Source organism: Ptychodera flava, chromosome 6 (genome assembly GCF_041260155.1).
Source record: "Ptychodera flava strain L36383 chromosome 6, AS_Pfla_20210202, whole genome shotgun sequence".
Lineage (NCBI taxonomy): Eukaryota > Metazoa > Hemichordata > Enteropneusta > Ptychoderidae > Ptychodera > Ptychodera flava.
In genome coordinates, this window is record NC_091933.1 from 46,707,716 (window position 1) to 46,728,084 (window position 20,369).

Genomic DNA, 20,369 nt, shown 5'->3' on the forward strand with positions numbered 1-20,369 from the left:
GGGCAAATCGTGGTGAAATTTGCATATTTTTAGTTTACACGTCCATAGACTCCCATGTATAAGGCAGATCTCCATAGACTCCCATGTATAAGGCCACGAAAAATAAAAATTTAGTTTCTCATCGTATTCATATTGCAAAAAGGATGCAGTGACACAATTTTTAGTCCCCACGGATGAAGTCCAGTGAGCTTATAGATTGGGTCATGTCCGTCTGTTCGTCCATCCGTGAGTCCATCCGTTCACGCATATATCTCGGATATTTGACAAAATGTCATGTGACCTTGATGACCTTTGATCTCAAATATACATATTTGTCCATAACTCAGTAACCACAAGTGCTACCACCCTTCTTATATGGTATGATGGGACAGCTTATGACGCCACATATTGTACCTCATTAATTATGCACATATCTAATTTTGAGCGAGCCAATAGAGCTAGAGGTCTGATTTTTGGTATATAGGGATAACTTAGCAAAACAATTTTTTTGACAAAATGTCACGTGACCTCGGTGACCTTTGACCTCAAATATACATATTTGTCCATAACTCAGTAACCACAAGTGCTACAGCCTTCATGTATGGTATGATGGGACACCTTATGACGCCACATATTGTACCTCATTAATTATGCGCATATCTAATTTTGAGCGAGCCAATAGAGCTAGAGGTCTGATTTTTGGTATATAGGGATAACTTAGCAAAACAATTTGTTTGACAAAATGTCACGTGACCTCGGTTACCTTTGACCTCAAATATACATATTTGTCCATAACTCAGTAACCACAAGTGCTACAGCCTTCATGTATGGTATGATGGGACACCTTATGACGCCACATATTGTACCTCATTAATTATGCGCATATCTAATTTTGAGCGAGCCAATAGAGCTAGAGGTCTGATTTTTGGTATATAGGGATAACTTAGCAATACAATTTTTTTGACAAAATGTCACGTGACCTCGGTTACCTTTGACCTCAAATATACATATTTGTCCATAACTCAGTAACCACAGGTGCTACAGCCTTCATGTATGGTATGATGGGACACCTTATGACGCCACATATTGTACCTCATTAATTATGCACATATCTAAGTTTGAGCGAGCCAATAGAGCTAGAGATCTGATTTTTGGTATATAGGGATAACTTAGCAAAACAATTTTTTTGACAAAATGTCACGTGACCTCGGTGACCTTTGACCTCAAATATACATATTTGTCCATAACTCAGTAACCACAAGTGCTACAGCCTTCATGTATGGTATGATGGGACAGCTTATGACGCCACATATTGTACCTCATTAATTATGCACATATCTAATTTTGAGCTAGCCAATACAGTGTTTCCACTGGGTTTCAAAATCTTGTAGCAAATTTGGCTAGAAGCCCTAAAAAATTATTCGCCAAACCAGATATTCAATTAGCCAAACTGATATACCACTGATCGCAAATGACGTCATTTCTCTCATTAACCCCTTGACTACCAAGGCCAATGTATTCCTATATACCAGGCCCCTTATGTAAATATTGATAAAATCTGGGGTGTGGTCATTGCATAAACACTACTTAGAGTAAAAATGAAGTAAGTACCAATAAACCATATATTTTCTGAATCAGCATGAAATTTCCCACTTTTTCATGCATAAATTTTGTATTTCCAGGTCACGTGACTGATCACATGACACGTCATGTGACCAGAGTTGGCAAAGAATATGAATATTTGAAGCATCAGGACGTGTTTTGAATCCATAAAATGATGCAAATTTGAATACAGTTGCAATTTTCATGGCATTGTCTTTACATATATGTAATAATAACTACCCTTTACTTTATTTATAGATTTACCTATTTAAGAAATTTCTCACAAAAGGCAGAGTAAATGAACCATAAACATCAGCATCTGACATGATTCTGTATTTGAAAATCAACACATTTTATATTTGTAAACACCTGCTTTAAGTCTTCCTTTGCAGAAACATGCATCTAAAATGGTTATGATTTATCAAAAAATATTTCACAATATTTAAAAATACATTTTAGGGAACAACATATCACATGACCAAACACGTGACCAGTCATGTGACTAGTCATATTGATAATATGGCTACTATAAAATTTCACTGGCTTATAGTAAAACACTGTATTTCCTCTAGTTTCATTCACGAATATTGCTGTTAATAGAACATATTTACATATAAATCATTTGTTTTCAATAAACAAACATTTCATTTCATTAAAAAAAAACCCATAAACATCTTTGCGATCGTCCGCACTTCTGAAAACTATAAACAATCAGCGCGACGCTTCAGTGATCAGCCTGACCTTTTAGGGTTGAGGTCATGGGTCACGACATTTGCTTCCGGATTTTTGCCATATTCGGACGTACGGGGGCGCAATCACATTCGGGCCAAATCGGAATACATCAATCTTAGTTGCGCTGCGTGCAGGCGCCGAAATTACGGGATTTTTAGCGACAAAAACGAAGCAAATACGCCTATTTAACTGTGCCGGATATTTCCGACACTCAAGGTATATGGTAATTCAATATGGCGCCGGAAATATCCGGCGCCATAGGTAGTCAAGGGGTTAATATGCAAAAATAAGTGTTTGTCTGCATTTTCTGCAAGAATGACGGAAATAAACCCTGTTAGTGCTACTATGGATACTAAAAGTCACACCAATTTATGGTTCAGATTACAAGGTGCCAATATCAGCCAGGCATACAACATAAAATTTGTCCGAATTTCAATCGATAGTTGTCCAAAGTTAGGCGTATTCTCAACCGCGGAGTGACGTCAGTAGGTGAAAAGTGTACGAGCGAGGTGAATGAGAGATCAGACGATACAGAAGAGTGAATGATACAGAAATTGTGTGGAAAAAAGCTGAACTAAAAGTTATGTCATTTAAGTATTTTGAAACTTTTAATATTGTTGTGGCAGTTGAAAAATCAGAACCCCTTCACGGCGCTGTGACGCAAAAATGACGTAAAAAACCGCAAGTACCCAGATGATCCGCGGTCGAGATGCAGCTATATTTAGTAACAAACCTGAATTCGCTATCAGTGCTATACTGTACATATCGCCATATAGACAACAGCACGAAACCTGGTTTAGCATACTAGTTTTTCAAACGAATCAGATATCCATTCTCGTAGAAGTTCAAAAGCAAAATACTCTCAGACTTGAGAAAGGTGTGCATTTTAGACTTTGGATACATTTGCTTTACGCTTGAATTTCGCAAGTGATGCTCGGACAGCTACAGAGCACAGCATATCGATGACGCTTGGGTCAGGGGTCATCACCAAAGATGTCAGTGCATATTCACGGCCAGCTTGAATCATGCTACGGATCACGGAAATCACGGATCATAAATCCAAATGTAGAAGTCTATTACGTAAACAGAACCGTAAAATATAAAATATATAAAGGTTTGATATGGAGAAACATCTTCTTGTTTCACTGATGATCAAGTTAAATGCTCAAATATCACGACAAGACTTGCGTATTTGCACGATACGAATGCCGAAGTACGTCGACTCAGCGCACGAGCCCCGAGCGAACGCCTTCTCTGAAAATCTGTTGACTCGATGTCACGTCACAATACACTGAAAATTCTCGTGAATTAATCTTTAAGGAAGCCAATTCACACAAAAATCTAACATCAGTAAAGATATTTTCTTGTTGGCAGCAATACACCACGAACATTTTCGCTGTTCGGGGGTGCCTTACTCTATGTTGTAAAAAAAACCATGCGTAAGCTTTTGACCAAATTCACGGTCGACTTTCCTACTCTGATCATAATCTTTCTTTCCATTTCATAGCTTTACTTGCGCTTAGAACCTGCGTTAGGGATTTTATCTCCCCCATATTGGTGGAGCAGCCGAGGTCAAAAAGGAAAGTTATTGCCATATTTGCTTAGTTTCACCGTCAATACGATCCTTCAGTGTTGACGACGACATGGCTGTCACGTACTGCACGGAGTAATCTGTAGGCACATTGTGCGTAGTCCAACCCAAAACTTTGCAACATTTTAGTCAACTACTGAACTAGTCATGCATGCGGTACTTTTGGTTTTTGAGCTATTTCGTTACAATTTTATTCATTACTATATGAGTTACAAATTGGATCTCCTGACGCATAAGGTCAGGGATGCACAGAGATAAAGCATTGCGTATCAAGTTGAATGCAGGACAGCGTGCGGACAATATGATGACGTCATAGTGCAATTTTCGATTCGCAAGTTTGGCTAATTTTTGCCGAAATGTTCTCGCCAAACGCTACTTTTTTCTCGCATTTGCGATTTGGCGAGCGGGCAGCGGAAACACTGCAATAGAGCTAGAGGTCTGATTTTTGGTATATAGGGATAACTTAGCAAAACAATTTTTTTGACAAAATGTCACGTGACCTCGGTGACCTTTGACCTCAAATATACATATTTTTCCATAACTCGGTAACCACAAGTGCTACACCCTTCATGTTTGGTATGATTGGACACCTTATGAGGCCACATACTGTACCTCTATAATTATGCGCATATCTCATTCTGAGCGAGCCAATAGAGCTGGATGTCTGATTTTTGGTATATAGGGATAACTATAGGAGAGAAATTTTTTGACCAAATGTCATGTGACCTCGATGACCTTTTACCTAAAATATATGTTTATGTCAATAAATAAGTAACCACAAGTGCTATGTCCTTTGTATTCAGTAGGATGGGAGACCTTATGACAACACACGCTTTACCTCATTAATTATGTACACATCTAATTCTGGGCAAGCGAATAGAGCTAGAGATCTGATTTTTTGGCATATAGGGATTAATTAGCAATATAATTTTTTTTTTCCAAAATGTCATGTGACCTCGATGACCTTTGACCTTGATTATACATATATATGCATATCTCAGTAACCACAAGTTCTATACCCTCCAATTTTGATAGGATATTAGACCTTAAGATGTCACATCTTGTACCTCATTTATAATGCGCATATGTATTTCTTGGCTGGCCAATACTGCTAGAGGTCTGATCTTTTTCCCGATTTAGAACCATAACTTAGACATGCCTCATGTGTTTCAAATTGGGAACAACGACATAGACCTATGTGCCCATAGATCTCAACATATACACTCCAGTGATACTTCTTAATGACCACATTTTCCTGCCCCATCAAGACTAATACTCCTATTACAAGTGGGGACTATGTCATTGTAAATGACTTGTTGAGTTAATGGTTGTATCACAGTATTCAATATATCTAATTCTGTATTTTTTCCATTTTATATTCTGAATAATTACATTAAACATATTTCACTGTCTCCAGTACATTTCATTTAAGTATTTTCACTTCATGCACTTTATCCCTTTCACACATGTTCAAATATCTGACCAGAGAACAAACACTAAATAGTCCAGGATGGGAGCTACAGTGTCATTGACGCTATTTTTTGATATTGTTGAAAATATGCAAATTAGCGCTAAAAAAGGCGTTTTTGGTAAAAAATCTTCTTCTTCATAACCACTGGTCAGACAGCTTTGTTATTTGGTATACAGGTCCCTAGGTATAATCCAACTTAGATTTATTCAAATTGTGATGAAATATGCAAATCTGTATTTTTAAGGAATTTTTTTGTCATTTTTTGTCAAAACTTTATTTCATCAAAACCACTTGTCATACAGCTTTGATATTTGGTATACAAGTTCCTAAAGATGAACTAAATATGATATATTGAATATATGACGAAATCTGCAATTTTTATATTTTTGGTTTAATTTTTGCCATTTTTGGTCAAAAAATGTCTTTCTCAAAAACTACTTGTCTGATGCCTTTGATATTTGGTATACAGGTTTCTAGGGGTTGTCTTAGTATGATATATTGAAATTTGATGAAATCATCAATTTTTGTAATTTTGGGTCAATTTTTGCCACTTTTGGTCAAAATATTTGTTTCTCATCTGATAGCTTTGATATTTGGTATACAGGTTCCTAGGCTTTATCTTAATGTAACGGTAATAATATTGAAATTATGATGAAATCATCAATTTTGTATTTTTAGTCCCCACGGACACCATCCAGGGGGACTTATAGGTTTGGTCATGTCCGTCCGTCCATCCGTCCGTTCACGCAGATATCTCAGAGATGCCTGGAGCGAATTTCGTTCAAACTTGGTACAAGGATAGAACCCTATCCCATACAGATGCGCGTCGATTTGTTTGGCCGTGTTAGAGGACTTTTTAGTTTACACCTCCATAGACTCCATGTATAAGGCAGATCTCCATAGATTTCCATGTATCATGTATAAGTCAGTTCTCCATAGACTCCCATGTATTAGGCCAAGAAAAATAAAAATTTAGTTTTTCATTGTATTCATATTGCAAAAAGGATGCAGTGACTCAGTTTTTAGTCCCCACTGATGAAGTCCAGGGGGCTTATAGATTGGGTCTGTCCGACCGTCTGTCCATCCGTAAGTCCATCGGTTCACGCAGATATCACAGACATTTTGACAAAATGTCACGTGACCTCAGTGACCTTTGACCTCAAATATACATATTTGTCCATAACTCAGTAACCACAAGTGCTACAACCTTCATATATGGTATATATGGTATGATGGGACACCTTATGACGCCACATATTGTACCCAATTAATTATGCACATATCTAATTTTGAGCAAGCTAATAGAGCTAGAGGTCTGATTTTCGGTATATAGGGATAACTTAGCAATTCAATTTTTTTGACAAATGTCACGTGACCTCAATGACCTTTGACCTAAAATATACATATTTGTCCATAACTCAGTAACCACAAGTGCTACACCCTTCATATTTGGTATGATGGGAGACCTTATGAGGCCACATACTGTACCTCATTAATTATGCACATATCTAATTCTAAACAAGCCAATAGAGCTTGATGTCTGATTTTTGGTATAAAGGGATAACTATAGGATAGAACTTTTTTGACAAAATGTCATGTGACCTCGATGACCTTTTACCTAAAATATACATTTATGTCAATAAATAAGTAACCACAAGTGCTATGTCCTTTATATTTAGTAGGATGGGAGACCTTGTGACCACACACGCTTTACCTCATTAATAATGCACATATCTAATTCTTGGCAAGCGAATAGAGCTAGAGGTCTGATTTTAGGCATATAGGAATTAGCAATACAATTTTTTTTTTCAAAATGTCACGTGACCTCGATGACCTTTGACCTTGATTATACATATATATGCATAACTCAGTAACCACAAGTTCTATACCCTTCAACTTTGATAGGCTATTAGACCTTAAGATGTCACATCTTGTACCTCATTTATTGTGCGCATATGTATTTCTTGGCTAGCCAATACAGCTAGAGGTCTAATCTTTTTTCCCGCTTTAGAACCATAACTTAGACATGCCTCATGTGTTTCAAATGGGAAAACGACGACATAGACCTATGTGCCCATAGATATCAACATATACATCCAGTGATACTTCTTAATGACCACATTTCCCTGCCCAATCAAGACTAATACTCCTATTACAAGTGGGGACTATGTCATTGTCAATGACTTGTTGCAGCTAATTTTGCAATTTTTGGTTAGGCCATCCTGAAATGAGCTATCAAAGATATCCACCTTCTACATCAATACATGTGTCACAAAAAGTTATTCTCTACATAACACAGCAGAGCTCTGTCAACTGTAGCGTCGCATGTTTTTTCAAAACCGCTGGTCAGACAGCTTTTAATATTTGGTTTACAGGTCCCTAGGATGACCTTAGTGAGATAATTTCATACAGTCAGGAAATACTTAATTTTGTATCCATGTCTATAGTAGCTACAGGGACTTTGGCCATTTGTTTAGAATATCTTGTCAGAATGCAAGTGACCTTATGCTGTCTTTAGATATTATTGCAAGGCTTTTACCTTTAGAACTCTCCCCATATCATCAATGAAATGTTCTTCATCAATTGTGGCATATGTATGTAATTTGAGGTTGCCTATGAAGCTTTGGACAAAAGTAATGCATTTATTCTCCAAGGGGTGATGCTTTCTCTATTATCTTTAAAATGATCAAAATGGAGTCACAAGGAGACATTAGAGCAGAAACATTCAAACCTGCTTTGCCATGGATGCTGGCAAAGGTAGAAATCACATTTTGCAGTTGTTTTGATAACTTTAGTCTTTATAGAAAGGCTGAAATGGGCATATATCCCACATTTTTTGTTCTGAGGGCTATTTTCTGAAAGGTTAAGAATCTTGCTTTTGTGCAGTTTTGCTTACCCTATGGCCAATTTGCTGTTTGTTGTTATATCATGGCCAACCTGTGATGGCCAGCTTCTTTTTTGCCATTTAAATGAACAGAGATGATCTAAAGTTTCAATACTATCATGATGAAAACTGTGAGTTGGCTCTAAGCCAGCAGACATGAAATCAGCTTATCTCTGTGTGGACAGACAGACAAGGGGCTTAATGTCAAACAAGCGGGTTACTTTTAGCACCTGTATTGTATTAAAAGTACTGTGAGATCTCATTTCACAGCACAGTTTGCTGTCATAGCAGTGCAGAAACCAGAGACCACTGAACAATGCTTGGAATATGAAACCCATTCACAAGACATTTTCTCAGGTCCATGCATAAGGCGGGAACTATTCTTCCTGCAAAGATGATCTGAATAAACACACTGTCTGGTACATGCCAAGCTCATGCATACAGTCATGCTTAAAGCCATGCTGTAAGTTAAAACTCAATACGTGTTGATTCCACTAACTTGTTAAATACTTTTGCAATCATAGGCACTCTTCTCAATAAGGGACTGGTCAGTTTCTTCAGGGGGATTCAGTGGGGGGGTCACCCTGATTTTTGACTTTGGTGATGGGGGTCACCATGTTTATTAAATGCTCAATGGGACGGGGGGTCAGTGTGTCATAACTTTATAGGGCCAAGTCTTTGACATTTCGTGGTCAATCATTGATAAAGCATCGAGCTACTCTAACATAAGCAAGTGATGTAATTATTGTATATCAGAAAAGCTGCACATTATCAAAGCTGACAAATCTACACTGTTTAAACAAATTGTCGCCACCAAAACAAATATTATTTATCGAATTTTAACACCACCTACAAATAGAATGGTTCGTCCCAATCATATATGTAAGAGTGTCAAGCTAGTTATCCTTTCACTTCTATCTGAGGATTGCAGGATGCATGAAACTTAAGTAACAGATTTTATTACTTTGTACTTGAAGTAATCTGTAGTTTTATATATATATATATATATATATATATATATATATATATATATATATATATATATATATATATATATATATATATATATATACACATGTTGGTCACACAGTCCTTTAATTGCACAAAAACACATTTGTCAGTATTGTGTCAAAAATGCTAATTTGCCTATTTTATGAAGTTTCATAATTCTGGTTGTATTTCAATAATTACTTACTCAAATTCGATGAAACTTCTTACAGATGTTTATATACCAGAGCTCTAACTTTGTGCCAAGACATTTAGCAGGATCATGTCAATAAATAGCTAATTTGCATATTTGATGAATTTTTGTAATTAGGGTGCCAAGTCAAGAAATACCAACTCAAATTTAATGAATCATTGTCCAGATGTTGATATACCAGTGCTGTAACAGTGTGCAAAGATATTTAGTAGAAAAATGTCATTTAATTGCTAATTAGCATTATTGAAATGAATTTTCGTAATTCCAATAATGTCAAGAAATACGGACTCAAATTTGATGAAACTTCTTACAGGTGTTTATATTAGCCATGTCAAAAACCCAAAAAATTGTTCTGCCGAGTGAAGTTCACGTAAAAAGTCCCAACTTTTGAGGCATATTTCTCCTAAATAAATGATGTTTTTTTTCACTCCTGATATCTCATTTCATTTGTCAAGAAAAAAAATCGAAAAAGTAAAACCAATAAAAAGTTACAAAAACTTGAAAATTGGGTTTCGTTCTGTTGTGCGGATCGCCAGAAAAGGGTGATTTTGCGACCCCTATTTTAAATGGAACATTCCACTGAAATGTAAGGGCTGATTTCAATGTATGACCCCTTGTTGGAAACAGATAATTCTCTAATGCGTCATACCGGGTAGCCTTGATGTTGCGATACTCACATGTTATCATTGTTAGTCCCCACGGACACTGTCCGGGGGGACTTATAGGTTTGGTCATGTCCGTGCGTGTGTGCGTGCGTCTGTGCGTGCGTGCGTCCGTCCGTCCGTCCGTCCGTTCACGCAGATATCTCAGAGATGCCTGAAGCGATTTCATTCAAACTTTGTACAAGGATTACTTCATATGTCATACAGATGCACGTTGATTTGTTTTGTGATACGATCCAATATGGCTGCCAGGCGGCCATTTTATTACGATTTTTTCAAGTACAGAGCCATAATTCAGGCATGTTTCAACTGATTTTATTCAAAGTTGGTACAAGGACATTGACCAGTGTCATAGATATGCACGTCGATTCTTTTTGTGATACAATCCAATATGGCCACCGTGCGGCCATTTTATTACGATTTTTTCAAGTACAGAGCCATAATTCAGGCATGTTTCAACTGATTTTATTCAAAGTTGGTACAAGGACATTGACCAGTGTCATAGATATGCACGTCGATTCTTTTTGTGATACAATCCAATATGGCCACCGTGCGGCCATTTTATTACGATTTTTTCATGTACAGAGCCATAACTCAGGCATATCTCAACCAATTTCATTCAAAATTGGTACAAGGACATTGACCTATGTTATACATATGCACATCAATTTGTTTTGTGATACGATCCAATATGGCTGCCAGGCGGCCATTTTATTACGATTTTTTCATGTACAGAGCCATAACTCAAGGCATGTTTCTACAGATTTTATTCAAAGTTGGTACAAGGATATTGACCAATGTCATAGCTATGCACATCAATTCGTTTTGTGATACGATCCAATATGGCCACCAGGCGGCCATTTTGTTACGATTGTTTCATGTACAGAGCCATAACTCAGGCATATCTCAACCAATTTCATTCAAAATTGGTACAAGGACATTGACCTATGTCATACATATGCACGTCAATTTGTTTTGTGATACGATCCAATATGGCCGCCAGGCGGCCATTTTATTACGATTTTTTCATGTACAGAGCCATAACTCAGGCATGTTTCTACAGATTTTATTCAAAGTTGGTACAAGGACATTGACCAATGTCATAGCTATGCACATCAATTTGTTTTGTGATACAATCCAATATGGCCGCCAGGCGGCCATTTTGTTACGATTGTTTCATGTACAGAGCCATAACTCAGGCATATCTCAACCAATTTCATTCAAAATTGGTACAAGGACATTGACCTATGTCATACATATGCACATTGATTTGTTTTGTGATACGATCCAATATGGCCGCCAGCAGGCGGCCATTTTATTACGATTTTTTCATGTACAGAGTCATAACTCAGGCATGTTTCTACAGATTTTATTCAAAGTTGGTACAAGGACATTGACCAATGTCATAGCTATACACATCAATTTGTTTTGTGATACGATCCAATATGGCCGCCATGCGGCCATTTTGTTACGATTTTTTCATGTACAGAGCCATAACTCAGGCATATCTCAACCAATTTTATTCAAACTTGGTACAAGGACATTGACCTATGTCATACATATGCACATTGATTTGTTTTGTGATTCGATCCAATATGGCCACCATGTGGCCAATTTATTACGATTTTTCATCTCCTGAACTACAACTCAGACATGTATCAAGCGAATTTATTCAAAAGTATTTTTATCACAGACCTAATGAAGAGGACTCTATCCTCTCTGAGGACCTGTAATCAAAGCACCCATTAACAAGTGGGGACTGTGTCATCAACGATGACTTGTTTGAAATTGAAAGAAGAACTTTGATTGAAAATCTCGACCTCAAAACAGCAAAATTTTGGATTAGCTGCTATCTGATGACAAAATTTAGTGTATATTTAGTAAGATTCGAAGGTTTTATGAAATTTTGTTGAGCGGTTTCGATGGAAATTGATCGAAAAGTATGTTGAGTGTGATCAGGAGGTAGCGCGAGTGCCACTATCAACATTTCCGCTCCAAAAATTTTAGCCCATGGGCCTTTGTTTGCCATGTTGGCTATTGACATAGCTGCAATAATTGTGGTCCAAGGGTCTTTGTTTGCCATGTTGCTGGCTATTCAGCCACTGGCTGGGGCTGAATAGCCAACACGGTAAACAAAGGCCCGTGGGCTACAATTATTGCAGCTACCGACATTGTGACTTGAGTGAGGCCAGTGTGTACGCTGTTGCGTACTGCGTAGACTGTTTGGATGAGTGTATATTCGCGTAAAAAACAAAGTATTTAATCATAGTTTTGGAAAGTGAAAAACCACTGTGATTCAGGATTTACTGTAGAAGATGCTTTGAGACTGGTAGATTTTCATAAACTGAACAAAATACTAGTTTTTAGCTCCCATAGCCATATGTATATATGGCAATGGAAGCTATTCTTATAGGCTAGGGAAATGTCTGTATGTATGTATGTATGTATGTCTGTATGTCTGTATGTCTGTATGTCTGTCCGTCAACATCAAAAACTCCAAAACCGCTGTACATTTCATCTTGATATTTGGTGTGTACATGGATGATTGGCTGTAGATGAGATTTTGTTCAAATGAAGTTGTCATTGCAAAAATTATGCAAATTAAGTGAAAAAATGTCAAAACATTCAAAATTGAAAAAACTCAATAACCACTGAGCAGATTACATGAAAAATTAGCATGTAAGTACTTTGGGCTGACATGAAATGATTGTGCACATCTTGGGTCAGTATCTTGGACTTGCTATTATTCATGAATTTTTTTGTAATTTTCTCCCATTTTTGGTCAAAAAATCTTCTTCTCTGAAACCACAAGTCCGATTGATTTGAAACTTGGTATGGAAGTGCATAGGAGTGACCTTTCCCAAATTTGGGCAAATCATGGTTAATTTGCGTATTTTTAGTTTACACGTCCATAGACTCCCATGTATAAGGCAGATCTCCATAGACTCCCATGTATAAGGCCACGAAAAATAAAAATTTAGTTTCTCATCGTATTCATATTGCAAAAAGGATGCAGTGACACAATTTTTAGTCCCCACGGATGAAGTCCAGTGGGCTTATAGATTGGGTCATGTCCGTCTGTTCGTCCATCCATGAGTCCATCCGTTCACGCAGATATCTCGGATATTTTGACAAAATGTCATGTGACCTTGATGACCTTTGATCTCAAATATACATATTTGTCCATAACTCAGTAACCACAAGTGCTACCACCCTTCATATATGGTATGATGGGACACCTTATGACGCCACATATTGTACCTCATTAATTATGCACATATCTAATTTTAAGCAAGCCAATAGAAGCTAGAGGTCTGATTTTTGGTATATAGGGATAACTTAGCAAAACAATTTTTTTGACCAAATGTCACGTGACGTCAGTGACCTTTGACCTCAAATATACATATTTGTCCATAACTCAGTAACCACAAGTGCTACACCCTTCATGTATGGTATGATTGGACACCTTATGATGCCACACATTGTACTTTATTAATTATGCGCATATCTAATTTTGAGCAAGCCAATAGAGCTAGAGGTCTGATTTTAGGTATATAGGGATAACTTAGCAATACAATTTTTTTGACCAAATGTCACGTGACCTCAATGACCTTTGACATCAAATATACATATTTGTCCATAACTCAGTAACCACAAGAGCTACAGCCTTCATGTATGGTATGATGGGACACCTTATGACATCACATACTGTACCTCAATAATTATGCACATATCTCATTCTGAGCAAGCCAATAGAGCTGGATGTCTGATTTTTTGGTATATAGGGATAACTATAGGAGAGAAATTTTTTGACCAAATGTCATGTGACCTCGATGACCTTTTACCGAAAATATATGTTTATGTCAATAAATAAGTAATCACAAGTGCTATGTCCTTTGTATTTAGTAGGATGGGAGACCTTATGACAACACACGCTTTACCTCATTAATTATGTACACATCTAATTCTGGGCAAGCGAATAGAGCTAGAGATCTGATTTTTTGGCATATAGGGATTAATTAGAAATATAATTTTTTTTTTTGAAAATGTCATGTGACCTCGATGACCTTTGACCTTGATTATACATATATATACATATCTCAGTAACCACAAGTTCTATACCCTCCAATTTTGATAGGATATTAGACCTTAAGATGTCACATCTTGTACCTCATTTATAATGCGCATATGTATTTCTTGGCTGGCCAATACTGCTAGAGGTCTGATCTTTTTTCCCGATTTAGAACCATAACTTAGACATGCCTCATGTGTTTCAAATTGGGAACAATGACATAGACCTATGTGCCCATAGATCTCAACATATACACTCCAGTGATACCTTATTAATGACCACAGTTTCCTGCCCCATCAAGACTAATACTCCTATTACAAGTGGGGACTATGTCATTGTAAATGACTTGTTGAGTTAATGGTTGTATCACAGTATTCGATATATCTAATTCTGTATTTTTTCCATTTTATATTCTGAATAAATACATTAAACATATTTCACTGTCTCCAGTACATTACATTTAAGTATTTTCACTTCATGCACTTTATCCCTTTCACACATGTTCAAATATCTGACCAGAGAACAAACACTAAATAGTCCAGGATGGGAGCTACAGTGTCATTGACGCTATTTTTAATGTTTACAAATGCAGACAAAAATTTAGTGGTAGAATGCATACATCGCACATCATGAGTGTTTTTTTATCGGCTAGTCTGGCACCAATGATTGTAGTTACCCATTTAGCTGATATATTGCTAATTAAGGAAACTTACAATCAGTCAATCTTTTTGAAATGTAATAATTTGCATAAATTAGCATACCTGAAAGGCTGATCAGGGAAACTTTATAAGATATGGTCAGTGGTCATTTTGAATGATTTCATTGAATTCAGCATGTCTGAAAACCTAAAAATTAAAAATTCTATGTCTCTATGTGGGAGAATTATCAAGATATTTCATTTTTGCATATTTAATTTGATGGACTTAGTTTTTCTGTGAACGCACTGTTTTTACGGTCGGTGAAATTAGATAATATTCAAATTTTGACCGCATATAATTTGTAGTTGAATAAGTTTTTTTAGAGTGGATGGCCACAATTGGTTTCAAAAGGAATATTGCAACAGGTTTTAAGCTTTCATCAAAGTTATTGATATATTATTTCTGATATATTGACATCAAAACTTCATTAAAATTAAAAACACTAAAAACATTTAATGAACGGCAGAAAAAAATATGAAAATTTATTACTTTAAAAATCTGTATCTCCTGAACTACTCATCCAATCTTGATCATTCAAGGCTTTTGTTCCCCTCACTGAGATCTGTAGATTGAAGTACATTCCAATTCTCTATTCCTAATATTTAAAAATTGCCTGACATGGCTATTTATATACCAGAACTTTGACTGTGTGCAAAGACATTTAGCAGGATCATGTCATTTAATTGCTAATTTGCATATTTGATGAATTTCTGTAATTCAGGAAATATGTCTAGACATACTGCAGCAAATTTGATGAAACAGTACAGATATTTAGCACACAGCATTGTTATAGTGAAGAAAAATATTTAGCAATATCTTGTAATTAATTGCTAATTTGCATATTTAATTAACTTTCCTAAGTAGTGTGCCATGTCCAGAAATACTGCACGAAAATTTGATGAAACTTGCTACAGATGTTGATCTGGAAGTGTTGTAGTTGCATGCAAAGACATATTGTCATATTCTTTCAATTAATTGCATATTTGTATATTTATTGAATGTTCATTATTACAATGTACGCTGATATGCCAAGAAATACTTTATGAGACTTGTTGAAACTTGGTATAGATGTTGAACTCATATTGCTTAAACTGTGTGTAAAGACGTTTATCAGTATCATGTTAATTAATTTATAATTTGCATATTTAATGAACTTTCCTAATTAGTGTAATATGTCCAGCAATACTCCATCGAATTTGACGAAACATGGTACAGATGTTGATCTTCCAGTAGTGTAAAAGTGTATATTGACATCCTGTTGATAAATTATTACTTGACTCATTGAATGACCTTTTGTGATGCATGTAGCTGCCCAGGCTGTCTAAACAAGGAAACAATATTTGTAACTAGAGATCTATATCCTGAATGACTGCACTAAATCTGATGACGCTGCAGATGTTGATCGTACAAAGATTTACCAGTCAAGAATGGCATTTAGCAGTATCAATAGCTATAATTATATAAACTCTCTTCTGAACATGGGGGCATTTTTGTTCACATCTGGAGTTCTGACTTTTTTATGTCCAGAGCCATTACTCAGACATGCCTGGACAAGTTTCTTGCAGACTAGTTTAATTTTGACATTTCAAGAGCCAGGGCATGACATACCTAATTCTGTCCAACTTGGTAAACAGACATAATCCTTTGCCATTTATACTATTACTATTGTCTACTTGTTTACAATCCAATCCAATATGGGCATCAGATACAGACAGGGCTTTGGTACTGGTATTTCTTTTTTCATGCGCATCATATCGACTTCAATTTTTAGTCACTTCCATTTACAAACCCCAATTACAGGAGGGGACTATGTCATTTTCAATGACTGAATGTTGGAAGGAAGGGGGTGATCAATCAATTTGACATTTGCAAAAAATAATCCACCGCACCCAAGAAACTGGCCACTTCCTAACCTGATTACATGTTTTGCATAACTTTGAGATCTGCATTTTGCAACATTGATCTGCATTTTGCAACATTCCACTCAACATCCAGTATCAATGAAGCCTTTGGTTAAAACATTTTCAAAGATGGACATGATACTGTAGCTTTTAAAACTAAAATTCCCTTCAATGCATAAGATATTAATAAGATCCAAATCAGTCAGCCATAATATCAAAGGGAAAGTCTTTCATCAAATTTGATTATATGGCAAATTTTAAGGAAGGGTCAAAGTGTCAGGAAATATATCAGCAGATAAAAGTTTATTCAAATTTATACTTTGTATCAACTAATGTCAACAGAAAGTCTCACTTTTTTCAATTATACATGCATTGACACCCACCAACATCTATTGTAACTATGGCAGTGAGTTGCTTTTATACATGACCTGTTTGAATTTCAATGCCATCCTGCTATTGTCAAAGCACAGAAAATGTCCTCGTTGAAAATGTCAAGTGTCAGTAGCAGAATCCTTGATTTGTGAATAGGTTTTGAAGAAACTAACAAGATGACACGTCCATCAATCACGTACATTCTCTTTCAAAAAATCCAACAATTTTTGAATTCACAATCTGTTTTACTCTTTACCAGGCTTTGAAAGTCAGAAAATTTCTGCTGCATTGATGTACAATCAGCTAAGCATCTATGTTTCAATTTACATTCACAATCAAACAATATGAATTTTGACATATCAACTGTACTCAATGTATATCTAACATGTACACCAACTGGAAAGAATGTAGATTTCCTTCCACAAAGCACACTCTTATTCAGATAAATAAATTCTTTTGCCATCTGTAACAGATATTATTGTCATTTTCTGGTATTAACAATCCAATCTACAACCCAATCATTGTGATTCATAAAGAACTTGGAGAATATCATTGCTAGGGAAATTTTCAATAGACATCAGATGTGTTAAAGGGTTCAGACAATTGCTTTCCCTTCTTTACCCCTCTACCAACATGTACACCCACACACCTACACACAACCATCCCCCTTGTAATCAATTATCAAAGCACATACATGTACCTTCTCAAATCTATTCATTTGTTTGTTCTGTATTCATTGCAGCCAACACCTGGATTTGAAAGTAGACCAGATAGAATTCTGATATCAAAGAAATGGATGCAAGTGCAAGCAGCTTTTATGGCAGGAGATGGCAAGATATACAGAGAATCTTACAGTAGTCATGTAAGATGGAACAGATTTACAGCCGTGCTGAGTGCTGCATATTTGTCTTATTACGGTGCATCTGGCAGTGCCTGCTACCATGACTGTGGTCCCCATGGTTCCTGCCGCTGTGGAGTCTGTGTCACCGGTGGCAATAAAAACTCCTGCATCCTGCCCAGATGCCAAGAATGCAGCGCAGATACATATTTCTACTTACGTGCCATGGCAGTCATATTTTTCGTCTGTGCCCTACAGTTCCTGTATGCTGCACTCCAGGTCTTGCTTATACTCAACCGCAAGAACCAGCGACTGATGGAGTCCATGGGAATTAACTGCTGCCTCTGCTATCCAGGATTGTACACGGAATCAGGCAATTTGCACCGCTCCGTTGGAGATTCTGTCGGTTTTTCACAAAAGTCTGGCCATGCTGTAAAATGCCAGCATTGCTTCAAATCACAGCGTCGTCAATTGTGATGGTGACTATTATTTTCATTGCATTATATCAACACAGTGATATACTAAACCTTGTCCATGATGTGTTGCCAGAAGAATATTTCCCATCAGATCATCTACTTTTGACAGCAACCATTAAACTATCGAGTGATGGACCCATAATTGAACCGATCTGATTAGTTAATAATGTTGCAATATAAGACTCTTTGGTTTTTGATAGCAGATGTAAACTTAATCCATAATGAATGTAATTTAAGTGATTTCATACATGTCATTTGGCAGAAAAACTGAATGTTTAGCCTTCCTAATATTCCTAATATTCTTTCATAATGCTTTCCTGTTGCTCAACACTCTATGTTAAAATTGCAAAACTGATTGCTTTGGGTGTTATAAAACTGCTTTGCGTGAGAACACTCTCATAACATCTTAGACACACTAAATCAAATCTCTCAAGTTTTCAAAATAATAATGATTCATTGAAGGTAGTACATTTTTATAAATCAAATCTTTGGTCATTCTTTTTTCATACAATCTATGAACCAATTCTTCTGAAATCTAGAGATAAAAATTTCTGATACCTTTATACTCATTTTTACTGATCACGTAGGCCACCAGCCTTTCCTTACACAAGCCTTAAAAGCAAAGGCAAAAGCAAGGCAAGGTTTTGAGAACAATCATTGTTCTGAAAGATCTTTCTTGAGGCAAGTTCTGCAGTAATAGACATCAAATCAGGTCCAATAATTATTATCATTCAAGGTAACTATGAAATTTACCAGGTCCAAGGAACATATCGAAAAATGACAAAGGCAATGGGGTCATCTTGAACCACGAAATAGTGGTGGTACCAGGTGTCCGGAATGGGTATGTGTACCCTGCCAGCTAGCTGCACCCGTCAAGATTGACCCAAAGAGAAAAATCGATTGTTATTTGGTGATATCACCAAATTACTTTTGTGAGTCTAAATTTGGTATGCTGTAACTCATCATTCGAGAAACAGACAGGTCATATTTTGATACAACATCTCCGTATCTACCGTAGAACTTCTTAAATGATTTCACTAATCTACTTTCTGAGAATCCTTGCCTCACTAACTTTTGAGCTAATAGGCTGTGTCTAACTCGAAAGTCTTCATATGAATTGCATGCTCTACTGTATCTAAGGAGTTGTGAAATATACACACCATAAGCTGGAGATGATGGTATATTGCTCGACAAAAAGGGAAAGTTTATGATTTCAAAATTGAAATCGTCTCTTTTGTCATACAACTTAGTATATAGTGTATTTTGTCTAATTTCAAAAAATACGTCTTGGTATGATGCCGAGTCCACACTTTCAGTTGTTTCTTTTATTTCTTAATCATCCGGGTAGATGTGGTGTAGATAATTGGATATACCAGGATTGTTTAAACTGATGAGATCATCAATATATCTGTGGGTGTTGTTAAATCGCTTGGCAATCCTTTTACACCCAGATTTTTGAAGTGATTGCATGAACTCTGCTTCATAAAAATACAAAAATAAGTCTGCAAGAAGTGGGGCGCAGTTTGTGCCCATGGGAATGCCTATGGTTTGCCTGAATGTCATGCCAGCAAACTTGATAAATATGTTGTCAATTAGGAAATATAGCATTTGAATCACTTCAACATCACTCCTGTTTAAAGATGACACATTAAAAGCAAGATTTACAAGGACATTTTGCAGCATTGAAAGAGTTTGATTCTTTCACTGTAGCAGTCATATAGTGCTCTTTAAACTATCATATGCCAGAATATCTTAATCTTTAATCTTGTTTTTGATAGCTGACAATAAATCCAAATCAAATACAGTTCAACTTTAAATCTCAAGGTTTCACTCCCACAGCAACACTGAAATCTGGTGTCATAAGACAGTTGTCATAGTCACTGACCTGGC

The 20,369-nt window shown here is 36.4% G+C and overlaps 1 protein-coding gene across 6 annotated transcripts in view; it reads left to right on the forward strand.

Moving 5' to 3' along the window:
- The window catches only part of LOC139135985 (uncharacterized), a 127,621-nt gene extending 107,470 nt beyond the window's left edge, over nucleotides 1-20,151 (forward strand). For 5 of the 6 annotated variants that reach the window (XM_070703799.1, XM_070703800.1, XM_070703801.1 and 2 more), the window contains one exon: nucleotides 17,908-20,151. In XM_070703799.1, the coding sequence (XP_070559900.1) occupies nucleotides 17,908-18,480 (573 nt within the window). In that variant the 3' untranslated portion in view covers nucleotides 18,481-20,151. The remainder of the gene's footprint in view (nucleotides 1-17,907) is intronic. The other variant, XM_070703804.1, reaches the window with a different exon arrangement.
- The last annotated feature ends 218 nt before the right edge of the window (nucleotides 20,152-20,369 follow it).